This window comes from Atheta coriaria, unplaced genomic scaffold (genome assembly GCF_025399875.1).
Source record: "Atheta coriaria isolate IRGN ID8LTWV9N9 unplaced genomic scaffold, Caltech_Dcor_3.1 hic_scaffold_6_pilon, whole genome shotgun sequence".
Taxonomy (NCBI): Eukaryota; Metazoa; Arthropoda; class Insecta; order Coleoptera; family Staphylinidae; genus Dalotia; species Dalotia coriaria.
Genome location: NW_027045448.1, coordinates 12,727,612 through 12,738,948, shown reverse-complemented (window position 1 = coordinate 12,738,948; position 11,337 = coordinate 12,727,612). Strand labels below are relative to the sequence as shown.

The window sequence follows — 11,337 nt, the reverse complement described above, 5'->3', positions numbered from 1 at the left end:
TTTTGTAAAGCTATTAAAAGAGAAAACCTTCGGATTAGACATTTTATTTAATCAGATAGTCCAAAACGTACAAAATGAATAGTGAAAATACTCATAACTATAAACAATGAAACGATACTTATATTTTTTCATCAATGAAAACATTTGAACACTAATATTATTTCCTCGCCGGGCATTTGCGCTGTTCCATTCGCTATAATATAAATTCTTCCCATTTTTCTCGTGTTTACCGTCAACGACTCTTTAAACTATAAACATCTTAGTAGTTTCGTAGCTTTAAACTCTAATCAGGCTTCCGTTACAGTCGCACGAACAAGTGCTAAGACATAAACATCAGTGCCAATTCGTCAATCAAATTCAACGACAGCAAATCCACATCCCCACACAAAATGTTTTTTTTCTACTTCCACCTTTTAAAGACACAAAAAGTGTGGGAAGTAGAAAATAATATCATAAGCATCAAGTTGTTAAACGTTGTTCAGCACTCGTGGTTAAAGTGGCGTTTAACACACTTGATACTTAATATACCATTAGTCGTATTGCAAACTCTAGTAAATAAAAACCGAACACATTTTAAAAACGTGTTGCTTATAAATTTTTTCCGCAAACTACAAACATACGTTCTTAAATATTATCAAACTACTTTCATCGAAATAAAATGTTAACAAAACAATGATTAATTAAAATTGTTTTTTTCGTAGAATTTACTTAAACTAAACAAAATAATTCGCTAATTACCTTTGATGCGTCAGAATAAATTACTTGGCGCGCCAAATGAATAAAGTTATCTAAAATAAAACATGTTTACAACTTCTAAATATATAACTATCTAGATCTAGCGAAAAAAAAAACTGAAAATATATACGACGCTTTTGAAAAAAGTTAAACGCGACAATAATACGATTTGAAACGAATGCAACATTGAACGTATAGCTCCCTAGTTATCGTTATTTCATCGAAGGTATAAAAATATTTCCGTCCTAGATCTTGATACGCCGATATCTGCGCCATTCTAATCTAATAAAATCTTTGTACCAAAAATTCTAACACACTTTGCGTTATCGAAGATGTCCGCAGGAACATGTTCACAAAATTTACGATTTTCCTACTCAGTAATTTTACGACGACTTAATTATTGCATGTTTTGTGACGCGGGCGTCATTCAGCGTCAAAGTACTCGGTGAAACTCTTCTGACATTCCTCGCTCGTCCATTGTTCAATCAGGTTCTCAGTCTCGTCGCTGAGCGAGTTCGTTATATCAGGAATCATCCTCTTTCGTAGTTGTTTCTTTGTAGAAACCATAAACTAAAACAATATTTAAACAATAAATAAAAATATTTTCTTTAAATTAATTTTTATAATACCTGTGCAGATTTATCTGAAACACCCTTAACAGTACTCAATAACTCTCTCGCAAATGTATGTTTTGTGAGGATCTTCGTGACGAGACCAAGTTTGATTGCCTCTTCTGCTGACAACGTCTGTGAACTGTATAACAACTCATTGACGAGAACATTTCGTGAAAGATGCGGCAGCAGAAGCAGTGATCCACCTTCAGCAATACAACCTAATTTCGCATTGGGAATCGTAAACGTTGCATCTTCATGCGAGATAATCATATCAAACAGTGGCAACATCGTCACGCCAATGCCAAAACTATCGCCGTGAATTCCAGCGGCGAGTACTTTGGGAAACTTTGCCAGACACAAGAGAAAATCGCTGCAAATAAATAAATATCGACGTTAATGGGTTAAACACAAGTTTGTTTGCAATTAAATTCAACACAAAGCGCATAATGCGCGGTGGTCATTAAGCAAATGGCGGCCGCTAATGACTTTCTTTTAAAGTGCCTCTTTAATCGCATGCACATGCACTTACCTAACGGATTTCGCTAATTTCTTCGCCGCGGCTTTCCTTGACGCCTCCTTGGGTAGCACCAGCGACTTGAAATTCAGCCCGTTGCAGAAAATCGTGCCGCTTGACGTGATAAGCACAACATTCACGCTTCTATCAGCCTCCAAATCAGCAAGAATTGATGTAATTTCAGACATAACCTATAAAAACATACATTTGAGGTTAATTTATACAAAAATTGCCAAAAATCTTACCTCATTTGTTAAATAAACACTGCTATCATCAACAGTGCTCACATTCAGATCAATCTGCACCAGTTTATTCAAAGAACTAACTGTAAACGTCTTGTACTTATTGTATTTCTCTGAAAGCGACAGTTTGATCTCCACCAGCTTCTCAAAGTTATCATTTTTACTTTTAATTTGGCTCGTTTTGGCGCTTGGAGGGCTCGCAGTCTTCCCGGGCTCAATCTTAATCTTCTTCTTATCACTCTCCACAGCAGCCTGTAGTGCCCGCCGCCTTCCACGTCCTTCTAACTTCTTCACCCGCCTCTCATCCGCATCATCCTCCTCACCCATACTCGAATAAGAACTACTTGAATGCCTACGAATAATCCGCGATTCGATTCCACCAAATGATTGCCCCGGTGATGGTGGCGGACTATGTACGGAGCTACGAGTTGAGTCCTTCGACCTCTGCCTGGAGATCGGACTCGGTGTCGGCGGGCACATTATCTTCTTAGGTGTTTTAGGTGGAGCAGGCGCAGGCGTACTGCTTTCTTTCTTACGAAGTGCTTTCGGTGATGATCTATCAGCAGGACCAGTGTGTAACGCGCTCAATTCGTTTAGAATCTCGTCTGCTTTCGTTTGCTGTGATTTTTCTCCCCGGCGCGTAGTCGGCGCATCGTCATTCTTGATAGAATACAACATATTAACAGCGCCTTCATCCATCAACAGTTTTGTGACTTCGTTCAAACGACGTTTTGCTTTTACAGGCGTTGTGGGTTTTTCTTTCTCCGGTGTTTCAACTTCAGAGTCCGAGATGGGCTCTTCTTTGGGTTGCATAATTGGCTGCGATGATTTTCTGTTGGGCGATTCGGAACTTCTCAGTTCTCTAGTTTCTCTCCTCGTTGTAGGTGTTTCTTTAGCGTCTTTTTTGGGATCTTTCACAACTTTGACGTCTTTCTTTACTTCGGCGCCGACTTTTTTCCCTTCTTTCTTAGCGTCTTTAGATGTGGGCGTGGCATCTACTTTCATACCTTTCTTAGGTGATGCTTCATCCGGATCCCAGATGACTTTACGTTTGATAACTCTGGAGCTCTTAGTGACGTAATTATTCGTGTTTTCGGGGCTTTGCGGGAGGATCGCTGCGGACGAATTGGACCTGGACGCACGTGTTGCTGGGGTATCGGGGCTCGAGGGATTGGGAGTCGCTTTGGCTTGCGCTTTCTGGGTAAGACTTTCCTGTTTGGGAGCAGAGGGTTTAGGATTAGTGAGTTGGTGTACTTCCTCAGAGGTTTTACGTTTACGACCGTAGGTTTTAAGCGGGGCGCTGCCGGTGAACGGTGACTTAACTCCGCGTTCGCTGGTACGTTTGTCTGGTTTCTTCTCAGTGGGCTGCTCCTGCTCCTCATCGGGTTTCTTCGGTGGTTCTGGGGGATCATCTGGAAGTTCGCTGAGTTGTTTCAAAGCAATCTCGCGTTCTTTCTCTGTAGTCATCTCTTCTTTTGTGTCTTTTTGAGGTTCTTCGGACGCAGTTGACTCGGTAGTTGCATCATCACCTTCCAAAATCGCAAGCAGGTCAGAATTGTCAAGTTTATCGCCGTCTTTCTTGCCTTTACCTGCACCAGGACGACCTCTACCCCTGGTGAGTGAAGTGACACCAATAGGTCCTTTGGCATCTTTTGGCTGCAGTTTCTTCACCAAGTTCTGTGTCAACTTGCGTGCAAACATGTTCTGGCGCGGGTTTTCTCGACTAAAACGTCGAGAACGCTCGAGAATCTCCTCGGCGATCTCTGCCTTCGAGACAATCTGACTTGTCAGATTCCTATAGGGTATTTTTACACCTAACCTTGGTTTTGGAGGTGCTTTGCCATTGCGGAAAGTATCCTCGACGGGGTTGATTATGTTACGACCAAGTACATGATTGGGAATTTGTAATTTCTTCCGATTTCTTCTTGGTCTTACCTAGAAAATCAGAATAAAAATAAAACAAATATCAAAATCATTAAAAAACATACCGGAATATTTGCTGCATCTTCCTCTTCAATCTCCTCAGCACTATCAAGAGTCTCAATCAAATACACCTCACCACTCTCATCAATAACATGCTGAATAGTCACACCATTCTCAGTTACAGTTTTGGTATGTGTGAGCACCACTTCTTTGGTGTTACCTTTCTCATCCGAAGTGACAACAACCAGTTGTTCGCCTGGTTGCATATCGCCACCCTTTAAATTCTCTTCAATCAATTTAGCAACAGTATGCATATCTTCAGCCTCCATCTTTGTTTTCTTCTCTGGAACCTCCGACTTTGTTTTCAGTGATGATGCCAACACATATTCACCTGTAGTTTCCTCCAGAATCATTTCTCCTTCAACGTCTTGCTCAGTTTCAGAGTCATTGGGCATTGACTCAGTGGATTCTTCAAGTTGTAGATGCAAATCAATGGTGTCACTTGTTTGTAAAATTGCACTCTGCTCCACATCATGATCCTGATGAATCTCAGCCATTTCAGCTTGGATTATCTCTTCATGAGTCTCTTGTACATGAAGTATATGTGTGTCCTCCTCAGCAGGAATAGTACTTTCAACAAATTCTGGGTGAACTACATTTGAATGTGCTTCGGTGGCACATTCAGTGATTACCTCCATGGAATCATTACCTTTCTCAACCATAGGCACATCCATCATTGGTACTTCTTCAAGCATTACAGCAGCAGCAACTTCCTCAACTACAGCTTGGTCCATTTTCAGCAACTCCTCATTTACATTATCCACTTCAGTGCTACATTCGGGTAGTTTAACTTGACCAGTAGCTGGGTCTAGAGAACCGTTCGAATCGCCGTTTGTCGGCGTGTCCATCGCAAGCGGATCGACCGCGCTCTCCATCATAGCGTCCATGGCTGAAATATAATCGTCGCGTGATTATTGTGCATCTAGGGCGCCATCGCATGCATCGCTAGCACGGATCACGGAATGCGCCGCGATGCCGAGGGTATGCAACACACCGCAAGCGATAATCATAAACAATCGGTGCACTTACGTTTTTCAGGCGCGAATTGATCGATTGCGGAGGCACACTTTACGCAATTCGCATCACTCGATAATCTGCCGTCGTCGCCCGTGCACGTCGCAGGTCCCTTTGATGTGTTTAATTAAAGTAACGGCGCTTTTTTCGAATATTTACAGGAGAAAACGCACATCCGCCATTGCACACAACTCGGCTTGTAACGTTTACGTCACGTAGTATCGTTACTTTGGTGCAGCCGCCGGCAGGTAGCGCAGTTGTTGTACACAACTAGGCAACCACCAAATTTAAAATATTTTTTAGAAACATTGTATTTGTTTTGTTTTTAAATAATATAAAAATAAATAATAAACCGCTATGGTAATATCAATTTTGTTTAGTTATTACTATGGCATTGCTTATCCTGTAACAACCACAAATGATTATGACGTACGTACGTGACGTTTCTCACATTCCCACTTGTTTTTTGTACCGTTCACCATACATCGCGTTTTAATTTCTAATCACACTCACACTTGAACCAGTAGTCAACGGAGTGCAGTATTTTCCTAACAATTGCTCATATATTCCATAAACTAAATATTTATACAATATGCAGTGTATAAAATCAACAGATAAAGTGTTAATCGTTGACAACGATAATAAATTCGTCGAAGAAGTGAAATCCAAATGCGCTCAAGCTGAAATAACCCTCGCACCATTTCACAATGTTACAGGTTTGTAAAGAATCACATTATATTCATGTTAAAACAGTACGCATATCTTCCAGGGAACGAATGTTATGATTATGTTATAACAAGAACTGATGCAATCAACAATGACATATCGAACATATTCAAATCCATCAAACCCAATGGCAAATTACTTGTTCATCCAGCAGAGGCATCAAATAACATTGAATTCACACTGAAAACCAGTGGTTTCATCAATGTTCAATCAGATAATGGCATTTATGTCTGTGATAAGCCAGGATATGAGATTGGCTCTTCATCTAAACTAACTCTGAAGAAACCAGCAGGCGCAGTGTGGAAACTGGATGACGATGATGATGCAATTGATCCAGATAACCTACTAGATGAGGATGACTTGAAGAAACCATCAATTGAGTCACTCAGAGGTAGAATCATTGAATTTTCATGTTTTAAAAGTATACATTTAGTATTTATTGAGTTAACGTAGTCATAATCACTTTAAATCTTTTTATTAGTTTGTGGTACAACTGGAAAGCGCAAAGCTTGCAAAGACTGCTCATGTGGTTTAGCAGAAGAACTCGCAGGAGAAAAACCAGCAGTTGACCTTCCAAAGTCATCATGTGGCAGTGTAAGTCATCAAAACTTTACTATCGCACATATTTCCTATAAAAATAACTTTTAAATAAATAAAAATAAATTTTATTTAGTGCTACCTTGGCGATGCTTTCCGCTGCGCAAGTTGCCCATATCTAGGAATGCCCGCATTCAAACCCGGCGAGAAAGTGCAACTCGGCGGAAACTTACTACAGGATGACCTATAAAGGTAACCATAGTTGACAAACACAAACAAAATGCGGTGATAAGAATATATTTAACTCCATCCTTACAATGAATGAGCGCAACTCCAAATTCCAAGAGACTAAAACAACCGTTAAGTGTACTATATCAGAGTTTTACTTACTTTAGCAATAAATATGGCAACACTACACTTTGACTTTGTTCATGATAAACAAATGAAGGTAAGTTTCGTGTGTTCAAATGTTGCGAATCATTAACTAATATGTAATATAATTTAAAATCTTATCTGATTATAATTACAAGCTGCAATTATTTTACTAGATGAACTCACAACTGAATCAATATCAATTCGGTCGCGATTATTTCTTAAAAATTCAGTTTGCTAAAAGCAACAAACAGAAATTGTTGCATTATGTGTTGTCACAAAGAACAACTTGGTGTTTTTTTTTTTTAAATATATTTCCCGAATCATTTAATATGATTCGATTTCTCTTTGCGTTTCTCATTGGTGGAAAACGTGTTGGGATAAGCCGTGCGCGGTTTGAAAGATATACTATTCGTGCTCTCATGATAAGTCAAGTGTTGATGCTCGCGCATTGTTTTCCCAACCACCACGGGTTTCTCCTGGCAGATGTTTGGCACGATATACACGCGACAGTTGATTGTAGCTTGATCAATCCCGATGCGAATCTCGCAATCCCCCAATGCCATCACCGGCACCCCACGGAATCCAATAATTGCCGTCCGTCTTCGCGAATATTCCAGATGTATGTGTTTGGCGGATTCTTCTTTGAGTGTAACACACTGCGCTGTCATATCATTATACGCATCCAAGATATGATTCCGTATTTTAATCGTTAGAAGATGTTTCTGTTCATATTCTGGTTTGACAATGATGAATGGTTCGTTGGTGAAATCCTGTACAGCATGCACTTCTTCTTTTGGTATTAAATTGTTTAAAATCGGCGGTTCTTTCGGTGTTTTCAGAAGTGGTTTCTTATGCGGTATGTGATTCTCCTTCTTCGGTGAATAACGCGATGATTTCCTGCTGGATTCTCCTGTGTTGTGTTGAACCGGTGTTTTACGAGTGTTTAAGTAATCGAATAATAATTCAGGTGTGGCGTAGTTTTTTTGGTAGCATTGTGACTCTAATTCTGGATTAAGTAGTCCTCCGATTAGGCAAGAAACAGCGCGTCGTCCTGTGATCCCCACGGCGCTCATGAGCATAGTTTTAAACGTGAAATAATTACTGTATGACTCGTTGTCGTACTTGGTGCGATCCATCATCTTCTTCAACTGTTGAAAATAGTCCATATCTGTTGGATGCATCTTGATAAACTGCGTTTTCACCTTCTCCCAGGGTTCGTTCATGAGTTCATCTTTGAGGAACCATTCTCTCGCGCCTGCCAATAATTTGGCCGCCATTTGACACTTGAGTTCGTTGGAATTCCATCCGGTTGCGTATCCTATATCTTCAATCTTCTTAATAAATTGCCGCGGTGTTATTTCTTGATCATTACCGTCGAAGAATGGAATATCTGGATGACTGTCTTTTGATGAAACAAATTGTCCTGATTCCTGTGCTATGTCATTCTGTATGGATTTTTTAAACGTGATGAATTCATCATGTCCTCGATCTTGATTTGATTCCCATCGGGTGTTGCTGCGTCTGTTTTCGTCGATGCTTGGCACAAACTCTTGAAAGTATTCATCGCCTTCCACAAATTCCTCGCCGTATTGTGGATTTCGCGGACTTCGCGTTGCATCTCGACTTCGTTTGATGATTTCCCTTAAGTCATGAACGCCTTCATTACTTTCCTCTTCAACAGGATGAATCCCTGCATGATTATGATTGTTTTCCTCCTTTCTCCAGTGGTACTTATCATTTCTACTTGGTTTTCCATTCCTGGATGATGCATGATGATCACTTCTTTCCTTGTCATGTTTAAAACTCCTGGAAGCATCTTCTTCATGTCTCTGCCTCCTTACTTCTCTGCTGTCTTCTCTTTCCTCCCAAATATGTTCTCTGGATCTTCCTCTTTCTTCTCTTTTTCTGCTGTGGCTGAAAATAGGTGGACTTCTGCTTCTTTCTCTGCTTCTTGTTGGTGAAACAGATCTTTTTCTTCTTCTGATGATTTCTTCATGTTCCCTTGACCAGTGCCGTTCACGTCGGTGTTCTCTTATATCCTCAATGGGTGGTGATCTGCTTCTTGGTCTTCTGCTTACAGTATAGTGTGGTGATCGACTCTTTTCATATCTGGAGAGGTGTGTGTTTGCATCTCTGCTAAAATGCGCGTGATAGCTGGCTCGGCCCCTGCCGCGCGCTCGATTTCCGCGGTACATTATACTCTGTAAGGATTGCTTACCTTGCTAAAATGCTGAGGAGTCTGAAAACCAAACTCGTAAAAACAATAACGATAATGCTGAAATTGCTGGAATCAACCCAAACAACGCATAACCTCATTGGTTTGCATTTAGGGGTGTTTTTTTTTTGTGGACAACTTGCGTTTGGCTAAGAAACATTGAAGCACGTGGTAAATACTTACTATTGTGTTTATACCTATTAAAATGGAATGGTGGATAATTGTGTGTTAGGTAATTAAGTTTAAATGTAACATATTAACACAAGTTGTTGTGATACAAGAGGCTAAGTGAATGAAAAGGAAATTTGCATGAATTCGTGCAGAACAAGTTGCCTACATCGCTCCATATAGCAAAATTACACTTTTTATTAAAGAAATTATAAAAATGGTTCTTCTTTTGTAATAATTTTGTCTCCTATAAGTAATATACGAATACTTTCTTTAATATGTATCATGTATTTACATACAAAGTCATATCTTACATCAAAAACCAAAGAAAACGCAACAATAATGACACCGCGACCGCCATTAACGCATACTTCAAATGCCTCTCAGTTCTCTCATCCCTTTTCTGGTCTAATTCCTCAACAACCCCTGAAACCTTCCCTTTCTGTAAAGGTTCCTTAATACCCGGCATCTTCACCGATTTTTCATTAATCGGCTCTCCCATCATAGAAAATTTCGTAGCGCTAGTAATCTTAACAGTCACCAATTTACCCATGTACGCTTCATCAATTGGCACCAACACCTGCTCATAGAATTTATTATGCCCGACGTAATGCTTCTTATCATGCGACGTTTCAGTCACAAGGACTTCTTGAATCTCCCCAATTTTATGCCCGTACGGTTCATAGGAATTAAATAAATCAGTGAGTCTCCTCGTGCGCAGTTTCACATCTTGTGCTGGAATTCTCGGCATTAAAGCTGCTGGAGTCCCAGGACGCGGGAAAAATTGATTAATAAACAAGCTAGGAAACTTGTACTTCTCACAAAGCGTCAGTGTCTCTTCGAAATCATCCAAAGTCTCAGTTGGGAAGCCACAAATAATATCAGTGGCAATTGTCATGCCCGCAATCTGTGATTGTAGAGTATTCACAACCCGTTCGAAATCAGCTCGACAATATTCTCGTTTCATATCACCGAGGACAGAATCAGATCCGGACTGAACAGGAACATGCAAAAAGCTGTAGACACGAGGATGCGCCATAATTTTAGCCATTTCATCAAGATAATCAAGAATATATGGAGGATTAGTCATTCCTAGTCGAAGTCTACAACCCTCCGGAATCACTTCGACTAATTTCCACAGTAATTCAGGTAAACTGCTGCCTATATCGCGACCATAAGTTCCTGTATCTTCCGAAGTCAACCAGATTTCAACTACGCCTTCTTCAAACGCCTGTACTGCTCTAGCAATGATTTCCTCGGGAGGATAACTGCCCAAATCTCCTCTGGCATGTTTTGTTTTACAGTATGTGCACTGATTCAAGCAGCCAGTGTTGATAGCAATGATCTCAATCAATGGATTCCTTCTTACTTTTGGTAGTTGCAGCGATGCACCACCACTTTTCTTGCCATTTGATTTTTTCATGCCTAATATTCTGCAGGTATTGCCTTTTAGAGTCTCCTCAACAACTTCTACAACTCTGTCAATCTGTTGTACACCAATGACACTCAGTCCAGCCATGAATGATGACTTTGGTGCACCTTGTGGAACACAACCAGCTAGAACAATGTGTTTGCCTTGCTGTTGGCCTGATTCTATCTCATTCCTGAAGTGATCTTCGGCTGGATTCTTCACTGTGCAGCTGTTTAACAGCCAGAGGTCGGCTTCATTCTTGTTTTCTGTTAATGTGTAACCATATGCAGCTAATTGGCCAGCCATGTATTCAGAATCAGAGTTGTTGTGAGCACAGCCCCATGTTTTAACATAGATTGTTTGTGTTCCAGGCATGTTGCTTGTTACTGGCTTAGGGAAGTCGTCCTTGTCGGTGCGTTTCTTTGCTTTTATGCGGACATTCTTGCGGTTGCTGTAACGTTCTTTGGGAGTGATATCTTGGGCTGAGATTAAATCCTCAATATCGTCGATTATTTCATTGCAAGCCATCTTTTAGTTTTGCTAACTGGCAATATGACTTGTGTCAATTCAAATTTAAAGTTTGTAAGATTGTTATAAGGAATAATATTTTACTTGTCTGTTTTCATCGATTTCTTTGAGGATTATTGGTCAAATTTTGATAACAGCATGGATTAAATTAATATAAGATCTGATTGTAAGGTTATAATGTCAGTATATTGTCAGTTTTTATTTAGTTGACATGCGGGTGAGAAAAGAATCCTGAAAATGTTTATAAAAGGCTTTTAATAATTATTTAATCGCAA

General features: G+C 40.1%; 4 protein-coding genes across 6 annotated transcripts; 1 reads left to right on the top strand and 3 right to left on the bottom strand.

The window, feature by feature from the left end:
* Positions 1 to 28: 28 nt before the first annotated feature.
* Positions 29 to 5,327, bottom strand: LOC135793709 (uncharacterized). Of its 2 annotated transcripts, XM_065304774.1 has the most exons (7): positions 5,118 to 5,327; positions 4,094 to 4,977; positions 3,695 to 4,040; positions 2,109 to 3,634; positions 1,879 to 2,054; positions 1,365 to 1,719; positions 29 to 1,305 (listed from the first exon to the last, which is right to left on the bottom strand). In XM_065304774.1, the coding sequence occupies exons 2-7, from the start codon at positions 4,973 to 4,975 to the stop codon at positions 1,159 to 1,161; spliced, it is 3,432 nt and encodes a 1,143-aa protein (XP_065160846.1). In that variant the 5' UTR covers positions 4,976 to 4,977; positions 5,118 to 5,327; the 3' UTR covers positions 29 to 1,158. The 2 variants fall into 2 exon arrangements, with proteins under 2 accessions (XP_065160846.1, XP_065160845.1); XM_065304773.1 differs by having other exon boundaries at positions 2,109 to 4,040.
* Positions 5,328 to 5,549: 222 nt separating this feature from the next.
* CIAPIN1 (cytokine induced apoptosis inhibitor 1) lies at positions 5,550 to 6,780 on the top strand. Of its 2 annotated transcripts, none has more exons than XM_065304072.1 (4): positions 5,550 to 5,818; positions 5,872 to 6,249; positions 6,310 to 6,422; positions 6,502 to 6,780. In XM_065304072.1, exons 1-4 carry the CDS (start codon positions 5,695 to 5,697, stop codon positions 6,613 to 6,615), a joined length of 729 nt encoding a protein of 242 aa, XP_065160144.1. In that variant the 5' UTR covers positions 5,550 to 5,694; the 3' UTR covers positions 6,616 to 6,780. The 2 variants fall into 2 exon arrangements, with proteins under 2 accessions (XP_065160144.1, XP_065160145.1); XM_065304073.1 differs by having other exon boundaries at positions 5,555 to 5,818; positions 5,872 to 6,219.
* LOC135793212 (uncharacterized) lies at positions 6,647 to 9,283 on the bottom strand. Its single transcript, XM_065304069.1, has 2 exons — positions 9,139 to 9,283; positions 6,647 to 8,979 (listed from the first exon to the last, which is right to left on the bottom strand). The coding sequence occupies exon 2, from the start codon at positions 8,933 to 8,935 to the stop codon at positions 7,061 to 7,063; it is 1,875 nt and encodes a 624-aa protein (XP_065160141.1). The 5' UTR covers positions 8,936 to 8,979; positions 9,139 to 9,283; the 3' UTR covers positions 6,647 to 7,060.
* Positions 9,284 to 9,391: 108 nt separating this feature from the next.
* On the bottom strand, positions 9,392 to 11,258 carry LOC135793213 (threonylcarbamoyladenosine tRNA methylthiotransferase). Its single transcript, XM_065304071.1, has one exon. The coding sequence runs from the start codon at positions 11,060 to 11,062 to the stop codon at positions 9,434 to 9,436; it is 1,629 nt and encodes a 542-aa protein (XP_065160143.1). The 5' UTR covers positions 11,063 to 11,258; the 3' UTR covers positions 9,392 to 9,433.
* Positions 11,259 to 11,337: the final 79 nt, after the last annotated feature.